This window comes from Schistocerca piceifrons, chromosome 3 (assembly GCF_021461385.2).
Source record: "Schistocerca piceifrons isolate TAMUIC-IGC-003096 chromosome 3, iqSchPice1.1, whole genome shotgun sequence".
In the NCBI taxonomy this organism is placed as follows: Eukaryota; Metazoa; Arthropoda; class Insecta; order Orthoptera; family Acrididae; genus Schistocerca; species Schistocerca piceifrons.
In genome coordinates, this window is record NC_060140.1 from 283,759,602 (window position 1) to 283,782,179 (window position 22,578).

Genomic DNA, 22,578 nt, shown 5'->3' on the forward strand with positions numbered 1-22,578 from the left:
TCAATAATTTTTGTAGTGGAAATTGGTTTAACTTTTGCTCAAAAATGCCACAAGGACCACCCCAACTATAGCTTTTCTGTAATACGAAGTCCGATCTGCATTTCTTTCTTTCTTTCCCTTTTTTCACGGTCATTAACGATTTAAAAAAAAAATCATTTTCACTTACGATTTCTTCCTTCATTTTCAACCTTTTTTTCTTTTTCTTTTCTTCTCTCTTTTCTTTTTTTATTAACCACTACACTGGGGCAGGGAATTACGCGTTACCCGGTCAACAGTTGTGTGTCAGACGCGTGGGCTGGCTGTCAGGAGTGCACAAGGAGAAAGAAGAAAAAAAGAGGATCCTCAAATGTCGAAGCAGAGGAATGGGAGGAGAAGGGAAAGAAAGAAAGGAAAAGGGAGCGAGAAACAAAGGTGAGACTGTTCACACGTCACCGACAGAATGCAGAACATTCCCAAGAACCCAGACATGTTCCCCAAGGGAGGGGAAAAAGAATAGCAAGAGGATAGACATGCAGCATGAAAGCGAATAAATGCTGCAAAGGCTGGGGCTCCATGGTAGCCAACTATGAACCCACTAAAGAGTGGTGAGCCTCCTGCGAGCACGTGCCTAGGTGTATAGATACTCACGTTGATACTTAAATCAGAATAATTTTATGGTATGTAGGGGGTATGCATGGCTGTTAAACATGTTATATTTTTTGTTATATCTTATATATTCCTAGACCTTCTGTAGATTTAGCTTCAGCTTATTTTGTCACCCAATTGCTTTTCTATTTGTAAGAGATCTGAAGGCGGCGATAGCCACACCAGTAATTGTGTATTGTACACTTATATTTTGGAAAGAGCTTCTATTTGCAGCAAAAACTGTACACTGTATATTTTCATATTACGAAAGTACAAATATGAATCCCACCAAATACAGCACGGAGCTTCCACAGCACTGAAATTGAGATTGAGACAGGCTTTTGTCAGCCAGTTATAGCACATGTCACATGATCTCGCCAGACTATGACAGCAGATTTTCAGAACATAGGACATGTGATGCAACCAGCCAATAGCAATATCATTGTTAAGTTGCATGAAAACACAAATAGGAAAAGTTAATTGTTTAAATTAATAAGTACACAGAATACCTATAAGAAAAGCTAAATTTTCACATATAATATTGGTCATCAAAAATTTTTTGCTGTTTTTTTCCAAGAGTGTGGTTAGGTAGGATCGTAAAAGCACAGCTAAAATTGCATCAGCTGAACGTTTCTGACAAGCACGATTATAAATGTCACTGCTATGCGCCAATCATTTCGTGGGTTACCTGGCTGAACACAGGTTCTGCCGAGCACTCCCACTTTTCCATAGATATGCCAATTATGTGTGAAATTGCTCAAGAACTCACCTCACATTTCCTTTAAGATAGTTATACTTTTTGCCACCGTTCTTACATAATTTGTAATCTATGAAAGAACTAAAACCAATATGAAAAACTAAGCTTGAAGCTTGATCTACTAAACACTAAAGTGCTAGTAAAATTTTAAATAGTGGCATAAATCGCTAGTGTTCTGGGTCTGAAATTTTTCTGAGTGGCTGATCGTCACAGTGTTAAGTTTTGAATTAGAGTCAAACACTCCGCATTTTAAGACATTCATTTTTGAAAGTAACATAGTCTTCATCCTAAAACCTTTGATACATTTTGCAGTTGACCAATGCCTGTGTGAAAACTGTGTTTTGTTGACGTAATGGCGCATTTTCTTTGCAACTGATGTTTTATTTTAGTGTTATTCTCTTGTTTACATTTTACTGCTACAGTATTAGTCTGCAGTAGTGGGCTAAAGCAAAATACTTTGTTATCATATTGGTTCTTACCAGTCAAAATTACAAAAACTTAGCTGAAAATTAAAACTATGAAAAATTCCAAGGATTCTAAAATATTCCCGGGTTTTTCCTAGGGTGTACACACCCTGTTATATTATTTTTAGTTTTATGCCAATCACTACACAGTTTCTGTGCAATAAATTGACAAATGCTCACACTTTACTAGGATGAGAAAAACTAATCTGGCATTACCTTGTTGAATACATCATCTAAATGTCTACTTTGTATATTCTAGAGAAATCCCGATGATGCTCAGCCAAGAGAGTTGGGCAGAATTTATTACAAGCATCTATCCACCATACTGCATATTACACACTCTTGCAGATCTTGATCTCTTACTCTGGTGCAGCAATCATGAGTCTTCTATTATATACAAACAGTTAAGGAAGCCTGTTTGTGTGGCCATCCTCCGCAGCAAGCATATAAATACTTCTAAACTGCCTTTTCCTGCTGCTAATTATTTTATTTAATCCATACGCATTTCGCCTTCTTCTGTTTTAAGGCATCATCATTGGGATCTATAATGATACGGTTTTGTTAGTTATAGATTATCAAAGAGTTCACTTTGCGATTTTTTGTAAAAATGTAATTACTTACGATTTGCTGATCTGTGTTTCCTCACATGTGGTCTCGAGGTCGCACTACCACTTTTTATCACTGTTCTATATTCACCTCTTCGTGTTTTTGCCCTCCACACACTGTTCATCATGTTTCTCACTCTTTTTTTGTGGTGGACTATCGTTCTTCTGTCACTCGATACAACTATTTCATCGTACACTTCTTTTCACAGCGTAAATATTGCGACTCCATTACGTGTTTCATCGTCTTTGGTATGTTTACCTATGTGTCGCCAACCTAACGAAGTATATGTTCATCACTAACTTCTGTTTATGCTGTTTATACCGCGTGTGTGTGTGTGTGTGTGTGTGTGTGTGTGTGTGTGTGTGTGTGTGTGTGAGAGAGAGAGAGAGAGAGAGAGAGAGAGAGAGAGAGAGAGAGAGAGAGAGAGAGAGAGAGAGAGAGAGAGAGAGGGGGGGGGGGGGGGGGGGGCGGGATAGAGCCGATGGTGAACAGTGTGTGGAGGGCGAAAACACAAAGAGGTGAATATAGAACAGTGATAACAGTGGTAGTGCGACCTCCAGACCAGATGTGAGGAAATGCAGATCAGTAAATCGTAAGTAATACATTTTTACAAAAAAATCACGAAGTGAACTGTTTGATAATCTATAACTAACAAAACTGCATCATTATAGATCCCACTGATGATGCCTTAAAACAGTAGAAGGCAAAACGCGTATGGATTAAATAAATTAAATAGCAGCAGGAAAAGGCAGTTTGATTTGCAAAACAAGTAGTTACGGAAGCTGTCAAAATATTGCCTAAATGAAAAAAAGAATCTATCTGAAAACTAAAAATCCAAATACAAAAGTCTTGTTTCACCTACTAAACCATGTTATTTTTATTTTACTTTACAATGTTTAAGTTCATTGGCATTAGCCCAGCATATTTTGAAATTTTCTTCTATTTTCCAAGAAATTATTTTGCAGTTGGCTTGGGCCCTGGATTTTTTCCTGCCATCTTTTGTGTGTAATTTCTGTTGTTGTTCATTATAACCATTACTTTTTGCACTATTTTGTTCAATAATCTTTCAAAGGAAATTTTCAAAATAAACATGTTTATTTAATGTCTAGTTTTGTGCTTTTATATCATTAAATTTGTTGATTCAGCTGGTGATTTGTATAATTCTCTTCTTCACTGTGTTTGTGTAGTAGCCACCAGAAAGATCGCGGGAGGCGCACATTGGCACGGCGCGTCACGGACGGTAGTTGCCGCAAGTAGAGTCCCGTCCACCAGAGGGCACGCGAGAATTCGGACGCGACCTCTGCCGGCATGAAAACAACAACAACAACAACAACTACTCCGGCAGCACGGGCCGTGCCCAGTCAGTTATCGGGCATGCCTAGGACACAGTTCCGGTCTACGCTAAGTGCAGTGCGACGTAAACGTGAATAGTGTTACTACACAATTGGCGACGAGTAGGGTCGTTCTTTGGCGTGTTGTGTCGTTGTTCCAGTTTCGCAGCTTCTCCACGGCATGGAGGATTTGGTGCGAGATTTGGTTGCGCAGCAGACGGAACTCATGGCCACCATGAAACAAGTGCTTCCGGCGTTGCTCTCCACGCCGTCTGCTCCGGTGCCATTCCCTCCTCCCTTTCCCCGTATGACGAGACGGCGGAGGATTGGGACGCGTATGAACATCGCCTTCGGCAGCATTTCCAGGCGTTTCATGTTTCCAATGCGGAGGTATGTCGTGCTCTCTTCTTGTCTTGGATATCTCCCTCGCTGTATCAAGTTTTGCGGCAGCTAGCGCCATTGCAGGAACCCTCGTCCTTGTCTTTTGACGCATTGTGTTCATTGCTGTCTTCATATTATCGCCGCCGCACGCATGTTGTGGCGGCTAGGGTCGAGTTCTATCAATGCAAGAAACAGCCCCATCAGTCTTACCGGGCGTGGGCCGCTACCCTGCACGGTCTTAGTCGCAAGTGTCATTTTGTCACCGAGCAGTCGCAAGAGTCGTACGCCCACGTTATGGTACGCGACGTCATTGTTCGTTCGGCCCCTGATAGGGAGGTCCGGCAACGGGCCCTGCAGTTAGAAAACCCTTCCCTCGAGGAAGTCCTGTCCATTGCTCAATCGTATGAAGTCTCTCACGCAGCAGGTCAACAGCTGGAAGCTGTTGCGACGTCGTGGCGGTTCAGGGCGGCGCGGCCGCGTCCACTGTGTCGAGGGTGGACGACGTGCGAGCGGTTCAATCCGGCCGTTACGGCCGCTCCCGCACGGCGCGTACACAGAATTCTGGCCGCCGGCCCCTGTTGCCGTCCTGTGCGTCGTGCTATATGCATCATGATCGGTCAGAGTGCCCCCAGCGTTGGGCCGTTTGTCGCAAATGTAATAGAAAAGGTCACATTGCTAAAGTTTGCCGCTCAGCCTCAAAAGAATCGAAGGAAGCAGGTACAGAGGACATAGACGTTGACATTGAGGAAGTTTCATCGTGCCAGGCTCCCGACGCATCGGCACGCAAACTCTTTATCGAGGTGTCGGTTCGGTCGCGCCAGTTACAACTGCAAGTCGATACGGGCGCGGCAGTTTCGTTGTTGAATGCACAAACTTATTCCGACCTTGGATCGCACCCGTTGGCGCCAGTTTACCGGCGTCTACGCGGTTATGGTAAACAGTTCATTCCCCTACTGGGTCAATTCACTACCGACGTGACTTACAAATCAGTCACTCGGCCTATTACTTTTATTGTTGTCAGTGATGCGAGCTCAGCTAACCTTTTTGGCCTGGATGCCTTTCAAGCTTTCGGTTTTTCTATCGCTGACACCATACAGTTGGTCTCCGAAGACGTTCCCTATCAATCACTGGAATCTTTGATCGACTTTCCAGATATTTTTGAGGAGGGCCTAGGGCGTGTTTCAGATTTTGAAGCTTACTTAACGTTGAAGGCGTCGGCTCGCCCGCGTTTTCTACGCGCGAGGCAGATCCCCTTGGCTCTCCGCCCTCAGATAAAGGAAGAGCTAGACCGGCTGACAGCCCTAGGGGTCGTTCTTCCCATTTCTTCGCCCCTCGTTATTGTAAGGAAGCCCTCGGGAAAATTACGTCTTTGTGGCGATTTCAAGGCCACCATTAATTCCCAATTGGTGGTGGACACCTATCCTTTGCCTCGTGCTGATGAATTGTTCTCCTCCGTGGCGGGAGGCCAATATTTTTCGAAAATCAATCTGTCGGAGGCTTATCATCAGATATCACTTGATGAGGACTCCAAACGGTTGGCGGTCGTCAACACTCCGTTTGGCCTTTACCAATACCAGCGGTTGGCCTTTGGAATATCCAGTGCCCCGGCGATATTGCAGCGTTATCTTGAGCATGTAACGTCGACAATTCCTCATTGTATTAATTACCTGAATGACATAATTGTCACAGGCCGCAGCACGAAGGAACACTTGCACAACCTTCGCACCCTCTTTCTCAAATTCAGGTCTGTGGGCTTGCGTTGCAACCTGCATAAGTCAACCTTCTTTCAACCATCCATTGAGTATGTGGGCTACACCATCTCTCGGCACGGTATCCAGCCACTAGGAAGTTTGGTCCAAGGTATCGTAAACCTTCCTCGGCCCGCTTCGCTGAAAGAGTTACAAGCTTTTTTAGGCAAGATAGCCTATTACCACCCGTTCATTCCCAGGGCTTCCACTATAGCCCACCCCCTGTACTGCCTTCTGCACAAGGGTGTTCCTTTTGATTGGTCGCGAGCGAGCGTTCACCTCGTTGAAGGGCCTCCTCACGTCAGCCCCTTGTTTGGCTACTTTTGATCCCCGTAAGCCATTGGTCCTGGCTACAGATGCTTCGCAGTATGGGGTGGGGGCGGTCCTGGCCCATCGCAACGCAGATGGTTCCGAGCAACCACTGGCGTTTGCGTCTAAAACGCTTAGTCCCGCACAGGCCCATTACTCCCAGGTGGAAAAAGAGGCTTTGGCCATTGTCTACGCTGTTACCAAGTTTCACCCTTTCTCGTATGGCACAAAGTTTCAGTTAATCACTGACCGTAAGCCGTTAATATCGTTATTTGGCCCCGCCTCTCAGATTCCGGATAGGGCGGCCCACAGACTACAGCGCTGGGCCTTGTTCCTCTCTAAGTACCATTATGACATTCATTTTCGCCCTACAGGACAGCATGCCAACGCCGACGCTCTTTCCCGTCTTCCGGTGGGCCCGGATCCTACGTTCGATCGAGAGGAGATTATGTGTTTTCATTTGGATGTGGCGTCCCGCCAAGCAGTTGATGGCTTCCCGATCACTAGTTCTCGAGTCGCCAGGGAAACAGCAGCTGACCCAGTTCTCCAGCAAGAAGTTCGCCTCATTCAGCAGGGGTGGTCATCCCGCCCTCCGGGCCGGGCCTCGGACCCTCTTCGTAATTATTTTCTTCTACGGGACCGCCTCTCGGTCTTGGAAGGCATTCTCCTTCTGGCTACCGATGATACAGCTCCTCGCGTGGTTGTTCCTGCAAGTTTATGACGGGAGGTCCTCACGTTATTACATGCGGGGCACTGGGGTGTTTCCCGTACTAAAACCTTGGCTCGCAGACATGTGTACTGGCCCGGTATTGACAGAGAAATTGAGCACTTGGTGGCCGCCTGTTCCCAGTGTGCGAGCCAACAAGCATCTCCCAGGGCAGCATTCTCTTCATGGCCACCGGCAACCCAAGCATGGGAACGTGTTCACATCGATTTTGCGGGCCCGTTTCTCAACGGTTTTTGGCTCATTGTCATTGATGCTTATTCCCGATTCCCATATGTGGTTCGCTGCTCCTCAACCACTTCAGAAGTTGCAATCCAGGCACTAGCAAAAATCTTTTCTGTGGAAGGTCTGCCAATCACCCTGGTCTCGGACAATGGACCGCAGTTTATTTCGCAGACCTTCCAGGATTTTTGTAGGCGCTTCGGTATTCGGCACATTTGGTCTCCCCCCTTCCATCCACAATCGAATGGGGAAGCCGAGCGCATGGTGCGCACATTTAAGACGCAGATGAAAAAGTATGTGCACGAATTTCCTGCGGAGGAAGCATTGACGTTTTTCTTGACGGCATACCGGACCACACCAATGGGAGACCGCAGCCCCGCAGAGCTCCTCCATGGGCGTCAACCTAGGACTCTGCTGCACCTCCTCCGGCCTGGTCCTCGCCAGTCTTCACAAAACGGAGTACCTGGCTGTCCACTGGGTATGTCAGTCTGGGCCCGTGGGTTTGGTCGCAATCCACGTTGGCTACCAGCGGTGGTCCTGTGCCGAAATGGCCGCCAGCTCTATACCTTGCAGGTGGGGGACCGGGTGGTACGTCGTCACCAAAATCAGCTACGTCCACGTTCGGGCACCCACCCTCCGCCCTCTCGGACACCGGCTTCCCCATTGCCGACACCTGGGTTGGTTTCACAGGGGACGTTGCCTCCTCTCCCCGCTGTGCCTCTGCCGCACTGCGATGGTTCTCAGCCTTGGCAGCCTCCAGTAGCTCCAGCACCGGCATCGCCATCGTTCGAGATGCCCCAGCGAGAGCCGGCCCCCATCGAGGGCCCGGTTTCTCAGGAGGTTGGTTCACCTGTGGTCGTCCCTTCCCCTTCGTCCCCGCCACTGGGTCTTGCTCCTCCCGGGGTGGAACAGGATCCGGAGTTCGCCAGCTTGTCGCCCGTTCTGTCGCGGGCTCCGATTGTGGGACGACGGGGGCCTCTTCGTGTGGGTCACTTCCAGCCGTATTCGAAGGTTCCAGCTCAAGGGTTGGCAGATACCCTCGACTCCGGCCATCCAATGGATGTGGAGGTCATCGCTCCGGCCTGACGCTCCACCTTCCGACGCAGTGGATCACAGTGGCTTCACCCCCCGAAGGAGGAGGAGGAGTGTAGTAGCCACCAGAAAGATCGCGGGAGGCGCACATTGGCACGGCGCGTCACGGACGGTAGTTGCCGCAAGTAGAGTCCCGTCCACCAGAGGGCACGCGAGAATTCGGACGCGACCTCTGCCGGCATGACAACAACAACAACAACAACAACAACAACAACAACAACTCCGGCAGCACAGGCCGTGCCCAGTCAGTTAACATCGGGCATGCCTAGGACACAGTCCCGGTCTACGCTAAGTGCAGTGCGACATAAACGTGAACAGTGTTACTACAGTTTGTGTATGTGCGAGAGAGTGAATATGTATTGCAATAAATTATCTTACATGGTAACTGACCAGAATACATAATCACAAACTAAATTTAAAGACATATCCACAAGCAATATATTACCTTTATTTCATTCTGTTGTGGTTTGAAGTTCCACCTCATGCTTGCTCCCAAGTCTGCATTGAATTTCACTTTAACGACTCTGTCAGACTTCTTCTCCATATTTTCAATTTTCCCTGTATCATCATGTTTACTGACAGTTCCACCATAGCTGTATGCCTGAAATAAAATGGAAACTTGTACTTCTCAAATTTATGTATTCATTCAGCAGTTTTTCAGTGGATGCTGAATCAGACAGCTATACACTAATAGTCTGTACAAGAAAATGTTTGTAATCCAAACAATGTGCTGAAATAAAATTTAAACAAGTAACACCGCCAGTCGCTGGAAACACTGAATCTGCATGCATCATTTGTATAATGATTTTAGAATATGATTACATTTGTTGATTTCTGTTGTCCTTTAGAAGATATACCATCACAGAAGGATATCAGAATATTAGCTCTTGCTTGCACTGTAATACTACAGTATGGATGACTTGATGCTATTACAAGGAAATCCCACACAACTAGAAATTGATATTCTAGTAAAACCAAGCTTCTGTGTGCAACTGTAATAATGTACTTTCAGCTAGTCTCCCTCAGTATGTTTCTCACATATCATGAGCTCCAATGAAATTTCTAAGAAATAAAGCTGCAGATAAAACATCTATGTTTGAGTAGCTGAATGTGAAACCACAGCACAATACACTAATACAAATCAAAATTACATACTGCCTGTCAATATCATGAATCACTCCAAAAGAAAAGAAAATTTAGTTCCAACAATTAAGTTTTCATAACAATGAGTTTCAATAATGTAGCAGATCGGTATATGCAACACCTATGTCAACAGCAGCAAAGGAAGAACACAAAAATGCACAAGCTGTTCTACAGGCAAGGAAATCAGTTGTGTCCTTTAAAATAAACCATTCTAATATTTGCCTTATGCAGAAAGCACTGAAAATCTAGATCATAATTTTAACCCTCATCCTTACAAATAAGAGTCCAGTATGGTAACCACTGCATAATCTAGCTTAGTAACACCTTCAGAGATAAAATAATTTGTTTGACAACCACGTACTTGGTGTCTAGATTGTTCGAGGGAACTTTTATTGTCATGTTCATGAATAATATGAGAAATATAGCTGACAATAAAAATTACCTCAGGTCTCAAGGAAAGCCTAGACGTTTATACCAGCAGCTTGAAATAAGCTGGAGTTCTGGGTTTCAAGCCTAGTTCGCCACAAAATCTAATTTTCAACACAACATTCTCTACATCGTATGTTCAGAATTTCAAAATGGATTTCAAATATGTCATTAATTCCATTCATTTTATTTGGAGAACTCAATTTGTTCAGTCTTATATAGTGTTATAAGGCTGTGCATCAAAGCCCACTCAGAGGAGAAATGTATTGGAAAGTTGTGCAGCAAAATTAATGAGAACACCAAATACTGATTCCACATGGCATACTGTGATTAAAACTACTTTGTGACTGATAGAATGCAGAGGCAGTTAGCAATGTTGCCAGTGTGCAGCAAGCCACACTTCACAAGGCACAGCATATACTTAACAAAGCAGGCAGCACATCTAGTGTGTGGTGCTCGAGAAAGAACTACAATTGGATGGTGACTACCCCCCATCACACAGCTAGCTAAAATGTAATCGCAAAGTAATTTTAATCTGAGTATAGTAAGGAAGTGGATGGGAGGCAGTGGTGAAGAACTGGATTTGGAGTGCTCAGCAAGTTGATGATGTGTATGATGAAATTATTAAAAGTGCATAACTATGTTTTATTCCGAAAGGGTAGTAATTCTGTAAATACTAGCAGTTCCACTTCACTGTAATATATTCACTATTTGCATATTTTGCCAATCTCGTTCCAAATGATTAGTGTAGAGAGTATTATATTCATATGTTTTATATTTTAGATTTTCTGACTTGTTCCATACACATGAGAACTGTCACGTTTTTGGACCTATGGAACGAAAACTGAATTTAATCTAACCTTTAGCCAAAACAAACATGGAATAATTTGATTAAAACAAATTAAAATATGTACATTGACAGTTTAAAACTATGGACACTGGCTTATAAACTGAAATTGACACAAACATATTCTGATGGTATTAATGTTCCACGGCTATGTTAAAAAAGATAATGGGCAAGTAAACCAGTTATGGAACTTTTGTCAAAATATAAAATACAATATTATGTCCATTAATCTGCATGGCATAAGCACTGCACATGGTGGGTTTTCTTACAGAAGAAGGACCTGATGTGTGTCAAAAAGACAGTACACTATCTGGAAGAGGGTTAAAATTACTTCCTCCTGCCTTAGTGCAGGAGGGAGGATTGCCGTGGCTGGATTCATCAACTGCAGCTTGTTCTCCCTAAATTTCAGTCAGTCTTCCTCCTGTTGGCACATGATAGATATGTGACAACATGTAGTTCTGCAGGATTTCCCCTTTAAATATCCTGGCAGCTAACAGAATGACACCACCTTCCCTCCTCCTTTGTAAGTGGATAATGTCATCTTAGGTGGCCCAAATATGTTTACCTGGTGCATACGGGTGTTGGTGGTGGTTTTGTTGTTGTTGAGGGCTTTAGTCCAAAGACTGGTTTGATGAAGATCTCCAGGCTAGTCTGTCCTTTGTAAACTTTTTTCATTTTTGTATAATTATTGCAACTTATATCCATTTGATTCTCTAACTATAATCACGGCTTTGTCTCCTTTTACAATTTTAACCCAGCACATACTCCTAAATTACCAAGTTGATTATTCCTTGATCCCTCAGGATGTATACGATCAAGCAATCAGTTTCTTTTTAGTCAGGTTGTACCTTACATTCCTTTTCTCCCAATTCAGTCCTGTAGCTCCTTGTCATTCACTATCTGATCTACATGTTTAATCTTCAGTATTCTCCTGCAAAACCACATCCAAAAAACTTCCACTTTCTTCTAGTCTGAATGTTCATCACCCATATTTAACTTCTTTACAGGTACAAACCAACAAAATCATTTACTACTTTTAGTGCCTGATTTTGTAATTAATTTCCTATGAAGTTGATTACATTCCATTACCTTGTTTTACATTGTTTGATATTCATCTTACAATTGCTTAAATGTACTATCATTCTCTCAAATAATCTTCCAAGTCCTCTGTCCTCTCTGATGGAACTACAATGTTATCCCCAAATCTAAAATTCATTTTCTGCTCCTTGAACTTTAATTCCCTTTCCAGATTTCTTCTTGGTTCATTTACTACTTGCTCAAGGTACAGACTGAAAAACAGCAGGTAGAAGCTACAACACTGCCTCCCTTTCATATACAGGGTGTTACAAAAACGTACGGCCAAACTTTCAGGAAACATTCCTCACACACAAATAAAGAAAAGATGTTATGTGGACATGTGTCTGGAAACGCCTAATTTCCATGTTAGAGCTCATTTTAGCTTCGTCAGTATGTACTGTACTTCCTCGATTCACCGCCATGATTTCATACGGGATACTCTACCTGTGCTGCTAGAACATGTGCCTTTACATGTACGACACAACATGTGGTTCATGCACGATGGAGCTCCTGCACATTTCAGTCAAAGCGTTCGCACGCTTCTCACCAACAGATTCGGTGACCGATGGATTGGTAAAGGCGGACCAATTCCATGGCCCCCACGCTCTCCTGACCTCAACCCTCTTGACTTTCATTTATGGGGGCATTTGAAAGCTCTTGTCTACGCAACCCTGGTACCAAATGTAGAGACTCTTCGTGCTCGTATTGTGGACGGCTGTGATACAATACGCCATTCTCCAGGGCTGCGTCAGCGCATCAGGGATTACATGCGACGGAGGGTGGGTGCATGTATCCTCGCTAACGGAGGACATTTCGAACATTTCCTGTAACAAAGTGTTTGAAGTCACGCTGGTACATTCTGTTGCTGTGTGTTTCCATTCCATGATTAATGTGATCTGAAGAGAAGTAATAAAATGAGCTCTAACATGGAAAGTAAGCGTTTCCGGACACATGTCCACACAACATATTTTCTTTCTTTGTGTGTGAGGAATGTTTCCTGAAAGTTTGGCCGTACCTTTTTGTAACACCCTGTATTAAGAGTCTTGTAACTTCAGTTGGGTTTCTAGTCAAGTTGTAGGTAACCTTTCACTTGCTGTATCTTGTCTTCATTTCCATCAGAATTTCAAAGAATTTATTCCAGCCAACACTGACAAACGCTTCCTCTAAATCTAAAAATGCTATAAATATTGGCTTACCTTTATCCAGTCTATTTTCTGAGGTACATTATAGGGTAAAGTATAGGTCAATGTGTTCCTACATTTCTCCAGAACCCAAACTGACCTCTCCTGGGGTCAGCTTCTACATCTTTCTATTTTTCTGTGAATAATCATGTCAGTGTCATGCAATCATGGCTTTTTTTAAAATGAATCAAACAATGGAAAATCCAGAATGGAATGTAACAATATTTTGAGAAGTTAAGTTGCTACTCACCATATTGCGGAGGCGCCGAGTCGCAGATAGGTACAACAAAAGGACTTTCACAATTATAGCTTTCAGCCATTAAGGCCTCTGTCAACAATAGACACACATGCATGTGCACGCACACAACTGCCATCTCAGACAAATGAACCCGCAGTGTGGTTCCAGTTGCCTGAGACTGCAGTAGTGTGTGCGAGTTGCGTTTGCACACGTGCAGCAGGTAGAAGCTACAACACTGCTTCACACCCTTCTCAATTACTGCCTGTGTGTGTGTGTGGGGGGGGGGGGGGGGGGTTACAGGCCTTAATGGCCAAAAGCTATAATTGTGAGAGACTTTTTGTTGTGCCTATCTGCGACTGAGTCTCCCCTTCTTTAAAGGGACTGTTTGATATTGTCACATTTGTCAGAACATGCCTTCTTTGAAACTGGTATTGTAACATTCTTTAATGGTATTCCACCTGTCTTATATCATGCATACGAGGTAGAATAGCTTTGTCTTGGTATGTTCTTCCAAGAATCTCAATAATTCAGAGGGAATCTTGCTTTGATTTAGGTCTTTCAGTGCTCTGTCAAATCCTATCGAAGTAACTTACCTCCCTTCTCACCTTCTTCTGCTTCCTTATCTCTTTTCATAATATTGTTCCCAAGTTCCAGCATCCAGGTAGTAAGTATAAACGAGAAATTTTAAGGCACAATAGCACTTCTTCCGCTGCAGTGCCTCAAAATCACACAAAATTCTACACCATCAAGTGAGCAAATCTTGATGCACCTTCACAGAATACCACAGTACAACAATGCTTATACTGACTGGTGTGAATTTAGTTACGATGCTAAGCTAAAATATTACAACATGGACTTAAAGACATAGTCTGGAGTGCAGTTCTTTCTATGTTTCCTTATGGACAAGGTGGGGAAGGATTTAACCCTCAGCTAGGAGTGTAATGTGTCTGCACCAGGACCTCAAATACTTCCAGTTCTCAGTGTCAATTGATGGAGTTTCACTACACTGTAGAGCAAGCATAGATATGTAGAATGCCAGTGACTGCAAAAGTGAGAATATGCTGTGCACAATTCAAACAATGGGTACCGCCCACTCTACAGCAACTGGTAGTTTACTGGCCTCCAGTGCCTGGGTCTTGGGTTGATGCAATTTGCTTCAGTGACTAATTGCTCATAATAAACAGTATCTGCAATTTTCAAATATGTTGGTCTAGCTGTACCATAAACTTGGCATCAATTATCAAGTCTCACCCACATAAAGATTATGTAGAACTGTCCATGAGTGGCATAATTTGGGTGGAGTGACCACCTAAGATTAAGAGCAAAAAATGAAGCTCACAAATCTAATCAAATTTTAAAACAGTGGTTTCACCTACATGTATATCCTATAAGCAGCTGTCAGTTCCATGACAGAGGTTGTACTCTGTGAAGTATTATTAGGTAAAAAATTAAACAGCAATGCCTACAATTTACGAACAAACTTCCCTTACGTCAGTTTAAAACCTGTTCTATCTGTCCAAACCTAGAATCATCATGTTATTAGTTGTAACTGACAAATAGACTGGAGAAACAGCACATCATAACAAAATTGTGAACAAACTATGAGCTCTCTTCTGCTGACTGATGTGGACAATATATGATTAATTGTTACTATGAACATAGTTACACCTGAGACTTGAAAAACATTATCATTTCTTTGTTTGTTTGTTATCTCTGTCCAACTATCAATGTCATGGTGCCCAACAAACTGTCTGAAAAGGAATGATGTTATGAAGATAACCCATTACAGAAAAAATTCTCAGCTATCATAATGAAGTCCCACAAAGAAACCTTTCAACTTGGATTTAAATACTTGGGGTTTGTCATTCCATTTCTTCAGTTCCAGTGGCAAACATAAGAAAATGAAACCTGTTGAATAGTGCACATCTTTCCGCGCATCACTTAAGCACGTGTTATCCAAGTGTATATAGTTTATCTAACTGTTGTTCACAGAATGAATGTTGTAATGTCTACTGAATGAGTCAAGATTGTTAACAACAAATTCTATGGTGGAATATATAAAAGGGAAGGCAGAGTTAGCGTTCTAAGCCCCCCTGAGCAATGGCTTACACAATGTTCACAAACTGACCCGAAAGATACGACCATCCATTTTTGGGCTAAGAATATTCTTGGCATGTGCAGAGTTGCCCCCAATCAGGTAACCTTTTTTGTACTAATAGAAGGCTGACAGTGTACAGTGATTTAGCTAAATTTTGTTTTCATGTAGTGGTTTTGGCAAAAGTTATGTATTGGACCCTTTTTACATTTTTCCAATATGGTGTGGATGTAAATATTAGGCTTTGCTACCAATCAATTTGTTGCCACCACCAGACTTTCTGCTTTTCAATTCCCTGGCTTCACCAACTCTCAACCAAATTGTCAGCTTTTGCCCTAACCTAGACCTTGGGCTGTGTACAGATCAGCTTGTCACCATAACCAAGATTTCAGGGGTGGAGTGGGACATCCTACAATGTAACTTTAGCCACAGTTTTGTGTTGGATCACACAGAACTAATAGTAGCTGGAAGTAGGGCTGGCACAAGATGGGAGTTATATTTCCACTATACAAAGGGAGTAAACATTTAACATTCCGTATAGAACACTTCTAACTGTAAATTGGAAACAATGGAACCAAAATATTGCATCCAATAACATATGGCGTTATGTTTGATAGTATTATCAATGAGCTACTCAAGGAAATAGAAGAGCGACAAACATCTCCACTGTTACACAACATTTTTTTCTTTTTCCATGGGAAAGGAAACTTACCATACAACTAGGGCAATTACTGTGCTTTTAAGATATATACAGATTAAATTGTATTGTTTTCTGGATACTGTGGTACAATTTGCTTACAACGCATCAATATGACTCTTAAGCACAATCTGAATGTTGCACTGGCTTAAGGCGTGTGTTACGCGGAGTACGATTCGTTGGCACTTGCGGATGATGTGTTTCTAGTTTGCTAACTGATGGCACATTTTTTCCTTTTATTCTGACCTTTGTATGTTATGTTTTCTTCTTCTCTCTTGTGCTAGATGTGTACTCTCTCCGCCTGACATTTTAATAGTCATGGTAAACACTATTTCAATTATTTCTACAAATGTGAAATGTAAAACGGCACAATTACCTGACAAAACATTCTATACAATGGCACAGCAGCGTAGCTAAATCCGACGGTCAAAACACCTGCAGCAGTTAAATAGTACAAAGTTGACTTCAACTTTTGTTCCCTTCCTCGATGCGCTGTTTGGGAGTCACTGTCCTTACGTTTCAGAGTTCTATAAGAAGATGAATGAAACTTTTGCTTGATGAATTGCGTTGGCCATGTTGACAACACAGAAGTTCGTTTGAGGCAATGTCTGGCGCATGTGAACATTGTCCTTCAGGTAAAATGCACAGTTCCAAGTTTACATCTCCCTAAACACTTTCCGACATATCTGAAAAAGAAATACATTACTGAGCACAAAAGGAAGACCTAACTTCAGCACTCAACATAACTAAATACTGTCGCTAACTAATCCGTCATTATTCAGGACGTAACATCGTCGATTAATTGCATAAGCGGCTGTGATTGCATAAGCGGCTCTGCCCCGTACCGTAACAGACGACATTTAAATCCCGACCATCACAACAAAAACAAATTCAACAATCGAATTATCATTAATCGAAAAAGGTCAACAATCGTACTCATAAATCGATTATCGTAAGGAACCTTACAGCGGTGTAGGTCGATTCCTATGCCGGTATACCCATACCTCCATGGGTATACCGACCAGCACCTGTCTGCGCAGAAGTCTGTGTATGCAATATATCGCCCCAAATCTCGTGCGTTATTGCGACGTACTTTCACTCTACTACTGACTCTACTACTACTAGAAAAGAAGTTTCATCGGTAAACGGTTACCTCCTAGCAAAGAATATTTCATTTCAGAAAACTTAGCAAGTAAAGCCAAGTTCACACACGCATATAATGTGGCGCCACAGCTTCCTGCTTGATATATAGGCATCGTGGGCTACCGCTCACACAGGACGCCACAATTTCTACCTAGTTGCACAGCTTTCAATATGGTGTCAGATGTTATAGTGCAGGTTGTGACCCTAGAGCTGTGACACGAGTTAAATACAAGGAAGACGAAACCCAAATGTTGGATCTGAAAATAGATTTCACACAGGGATAAATCGGGAGGAAAAACACACTTATAAAAGAAATAACACTCATAGACGAAAACGCTGTCTGCAAGGGCAAACTAACCAACAGCTGGCATGTAAATATCATCGGCAGAGACGCCAGTCTTCCCAGATTTTAAGAGCTTATTATATTCGTTGTTATAGGCGTTTGGAATAACTAATTTTTAGTTTAACAACTGCCGTATCACACTGTGGAACTATTCCCTGCGTATAATACAAAATTTATACGATGTGTGGTCTCACAAATTACGAAGTTCATACGGCTCTCTTTTTTTGGTTAAATATATTGTTTCTTTATTCGTCCAAAGATCTTTTTAAGATTGTGGGATACGTCATTGGTTTGCAAATAGCACGTGCGCGCGCGCGCATACACACACACACACACACACACACACACAGAGAATCACTTCTGCAGAAATTCAAACATAGGTTGCTGCTCTTGTAGTTCTAGAAGCTGCGAAAATGTACCTGCCGACCATTAATTTCACTTTTGTTCAGAAATAAAATTAAAAAAAACACACACACACACACAGAAATCGAACGGCGTACAGCAGCAATTACACCCCGATAACTCCAACAGAGTGCTCGCGTTTCGAAATGCTGCCACCAGGGAGCAGTGGTGGTAGTAAAGTGACGCAACAAAGTACAACCAAGCTGAACTTTACGTGGCATGACAAAAGTTGCGTCTCTTAAGTTGTGGATTTTACACATGCAACTGCGATGCAACAACAGTGTGTCACTAGCTGTGGAGTCACTTTTGTTGCGTATGTGAACTCGGCTTAATAAAGGAAACTCTTCTGTAACCTGTCTTCGCAACTGAAGAAGTGCGTGTGTCACAGGCAGAAAGAGTGATGTAAATGGTCAAAATATTATTTTACTTTTCGAGTTACTGTGAGAACCCAACGAATAGCGAAATTATTTCGGAATGTGCATGGAGATGTAGAAACATGTATTCACGCCCGCAACTGTGCCGATAATTCGACAAAATACTTAGCCTATAGTAGGAAAGTAGATTCATCACATGACAGCTCAATTACCATTCCTTACATCAGGACGAAGTTTTGAAGGTTACAATTTTCGACTGCACTGTCCAAGTACGCAGTGAGCTAAATAGTGCATAGCAGATGTAAAGTTGCTATACACACATTGTTCCATGAAGTTCTGGTACATCAATTATCTGATATATCAATTGTAAAAAGGTATATAACATTTTTACATTTTTAGATTTGTTCGTATCTTCAAATATTGTGATAAACTATAGCAGAGGTTAATGAGATATCTTCTACTTTGTTCTGAGTATCTGGAGATTTTCAATTCTACCAGCAAAATGTTAGAGACTTTTAGAATAATAGTTAGCTACCTTCTTATCCTGCTCCTTGTATTCCATGCTCTTTATTTCCCACACACATCTGTGACTACTATATATTTCGATAAATTTGGCAATTACCTCTCTAGAGAATTGACATGAAGAAATCACTGCAGATTTCAGTGTGCACACAAAGATGAGCAACAATAGACTGTACAAGAGCAGATTCACAAGTAGACACGTTTCATGCTCCATATTTGTGGTGATTTCCCGACATACACTACCATTTGCCTGTGTGTATGTGTGTAACAGGCATGGGACTTCACTGCTCGTCGCCAGATTAAAACATGGGTTCTCAGTGTGAGGAAGAGGATGGTGAGAGTATGTCCATGGATGGCCCCTGATGACAGAATAACTACATTTATTGATCAACTGCAATACATTAGCTATGGGCACCCTGGGCGAGGTTTGCTTCCATTCGTAATATTCTTGGCATTCTCATATGTACCCACTGTTGCGTCTAAAGCTGCACTGCCATAACTCGAATCTACTACCTCGACAGTGGTGCTCCAGCCTTGCACTGACTTACTGCGACATTTGGAACCACACACCACAGGCATCTTGTGCTGGCGGCTGTAGGTGTGGGACTGGGATAGATCAGTGCTGTGTCTCAGTGAACATCCCCAGGGGCGGTTGCAGGGCGTCGGCGGGGCGGGATCCCTGTCTCCTGCCCTGGTCATGGCGTTCTTGGTGGCAACGTCGCAGGACGTTGGCGATAGTGCATTACTACAATGCACCCCAAGCAATGACTCCCTTGAGAGGCGGCTGCCTGCTGATGCTGTCCGACGTTAGTTACAGCGGCGGCGCCCTCTAGCGCTTTCTAGGTGAGGACCTGCATTACGACGATGACTATTACGATAATTACAATGACAGTGACGACTTTGGACTGGTGGTGGGGCTAAGTGACACAGGCCCTGCATCACTCTAACGCCTCATGACGGACGACGTTGATGAGCTGGCTGCCAGTTCTTAAGTAGGGCTCTCTGCCGCTGATGTCTGCTGTTCTTCTTCCCTAGTAGGTCGGTGGAATGTTCTGGTGTTGTTCAGCTGGCATAACTGACCCGATTACCGCCCTCGATGTCGACACCCTGGCATGCAGCGAGCTGCTCCATGGCACGTCTTCTACTGTGTACCGACCTGGTCGTTGACACAGTGTTCTCCTTCCTGTTGCTGAATTTGGCGCTCCACCAACCCAATTACGCCACGGTATGGAGCACTGAACCCAATGTGACCCACATACGACTTCTGGCTTCCAATATTCTCCACATTTTAACTAGCTTCACTACTGCAAAACTAACTTAGTCACTCTCATCTTCGACCTTCTACATTGCAAGAGTCTGTACAGACATAGACCAAGTCCATAAAAAATACAGAAGAAATAAAGATTACGTAATAACAATAATCGAATTTATCACAAGTGACTGCTTTGGACAAGTCTGATGTAAAGGCAAATTATTACATATATATTAGATGTATGCTGAATGGAAAAGAAATTGCAATGCTGGTAGGTGTGTTTCTACGTCTGATAGATTATGTGTCTTCAGATTTCATATCAGTCATATAACAGTGGTGCCAGTGGGGACACTATGTTGGAGTGAACCAGGGTTTCATTAAATACACAATGTAACAGATGTGGGCTTTAGTTACCTTTGTCACTGAACAGGCTGACTTGATGTTAGTCAAGAATGCCTTTAAGCTGACAAAGATGCCATTATCAAAGAACCACCCACTTTGAATGAGGTTGTGTGATACAGCTATGAGAAGATGGATGTTCCTTCTCCGATACTGCAGAAAAACTTGTAAGGAATATAGCCACTGCACATGATTGCCAGCGGCGGTGGTCAAAAGAATGTTCGGTCGCAAGAAAACTAGAATCCACATGCCAATGTGTTACTACCAAGAGGGACAAAGATCATGTTCATTGTGTGGCTAGCCGGCTGGTGTGGCCATGTGGTTCTAGGCGCTTCAGTCTGGAACTGCGTGACTGCTACGGTCGCAGGTTCGAGTCCTGCCTTGGCCATGGATGTGTGTGATGTCCTTAGGTTAGTTAGTTTTAAGTAGTTCTAAGTTCTAGGAGACTGATGACCACAGATGTTAAGTCCCATAGTGCTCAAAGCCATTTGAACCATTTTAGTGTGTGGCTCTGGCACATCTTACTTCATCTGAAGCAGCAGTCTGAGCGGCAGACGGCACCACAGGCAATCAACTAACTTATAAATCAGTTAGTTCAAGGTCAACTATGAGCCAGATACGTGGAAGCGAGCATTCTACTGACTCCAAACCATCGCCAATTGTGACTTCAATGGTGTCAAGGTTGAGCTTCTTTGGAGTGTATGGAGGAGGTTTATTGTGTTTTCTGATGAAAGCTGTTTCCGCTGTGATGCCAGTGATGGCCATGTGTTTGTTAGAAGGTGACCAGTTGAGGGTCTGCAACCAGCCTGTCTGTGTGCTAGACACACTGGACCTACACCTGGAGTCATGGTCTGGGGTGCAATTTAATATGACAACAGGAGCACACACATGGTTATCCCATGCACCTTGACTGGAAATTTGTATGTCAGTTTTGTGATTCGACCTGATGTGCTGCCATTCATGAACAGCATTTCTCTGTGTGTTTTCGGACAGGATAACTCTCGCCCACATACCACTGTTGTAACCCAACATGTTCTGCAGAGTGTCGAAACTTTGCCTTGGTCTGCTCAACCACCAGATGTGTCTACAATCGAGCATATACGGAATATCATTGGGCAACAACTGCATTATCATCCACAGCCAACATTATCCATCCCTATATTGATCGATCAAGTGCAACAGGCATGTAAATCCAACTGGCAAACTGACATACAGCACCTGCACAACACAATGCATGCACATCTGCATGCTTGCATTCTGCTCTCTGGTGGTTTAATCCCATTACTAATATGCCAGCATTTCACATTTGAAATTGCTTATCTCACACTGACATTAACATGTGATCTTGCAAAGTTAATCACTTGCCTATTATAATTGTCGCCTAGTCGTAGATATTGCTATAATCGCACTATTTCACTCGCATTTATGGAGCTTGTTAGCACTTGATGTTAGATTGGCATTGTGGTAATCGCTGCTGCTTGCTGAATCGCTGCTGTGTCTCGATGTTGATGCTGGCTCTAAATATGGTTGTCTAGGGGTAAAAAGATGAGGTGCCGTGTTTTTGATGTGTTTTTGATGATAAATAACGAACGAAACCAACAAATATTTAAACTTCATATATTTATTACTCTGGTGGCCATCTTAATTCCACTGTCCACCAAAGACAATGACACAACACAAAGTAGTATTTCTTTTACATGTTCAGTTTTAGATTGCCCTGCAGATACATTTTCAGGAATTTCATATCATCAGTCAGTTTCAAACTTTTGTCATTTATTTTCAATGAGTGGTCATTTTGTTGCTTAGAGTGGGGTACATGAAACCTCATGGCTACCATTATTTCAGTATTTTTTACAAGTTTATTTCTTTCAAACCAGTGTGTTAGCTCCAGCAATGATGTGTTTGTAAGTGACTGAAGATCTTTTTGGTTTAACCCTGTAGTCGATATACTTGTGTCATCAAGAAATAAAATTTTGTTTCTCATGGACAGGTCATCTATACACGAATGAAAAAAGTATTGGACCCAATGTCGACCCTTGTGGCACACCACATTTCATTGTAGCTTGTTCTCATAAGTATGTTGTTGTTTTTATAACGTTTCCAGCGACTTTACCTTATTTAAGAACAACTTTTTGTTGTTTGTTAGTAAGATATGAGCTAATCTATTCATTTGGAGTACCT

At 42.8% G+C, this 22,578-nt stretch overlaps 1 protein-coding gene across 1 annotated transcript in view; it reads right to left on the minus strand.

The window, feature by feature from the left end:
• The window catches only part of LOC124789543 (cytochrome c oxidase assembly protein COX11, mitochondrial), a 36,207-nt gene extending 19,341 nt beyond the window's left edge, over positions 1 to 16,866 (minus strand). Inside the window, exons 1-3 of the mRNA XM_047256940.1 lie at positions 16,808 to 16,866; positions 16,339 to 16,648; positions 8,704 to 8,859 (exon numbers count right to left, since the gene is read on the minus strand). Of these exons, the coding sequence (XP_047112896.1) occupies positions 8,704 to 8,859; positions 16,339 to 16,587 (405 nt within the window). The 5' untranslated portion in view covers positions 16,588 to 16,648; positions 16,808 to 16,866. The remainder of the gene's footprint in view (positions 1 to 8,703; positions 8,860 to 16,338; positions 16,649 to 16,807) is intronic.
• Between the last annotated feature and the right edge of the window lie 5,712 nt (positions 16,867 to 22,578).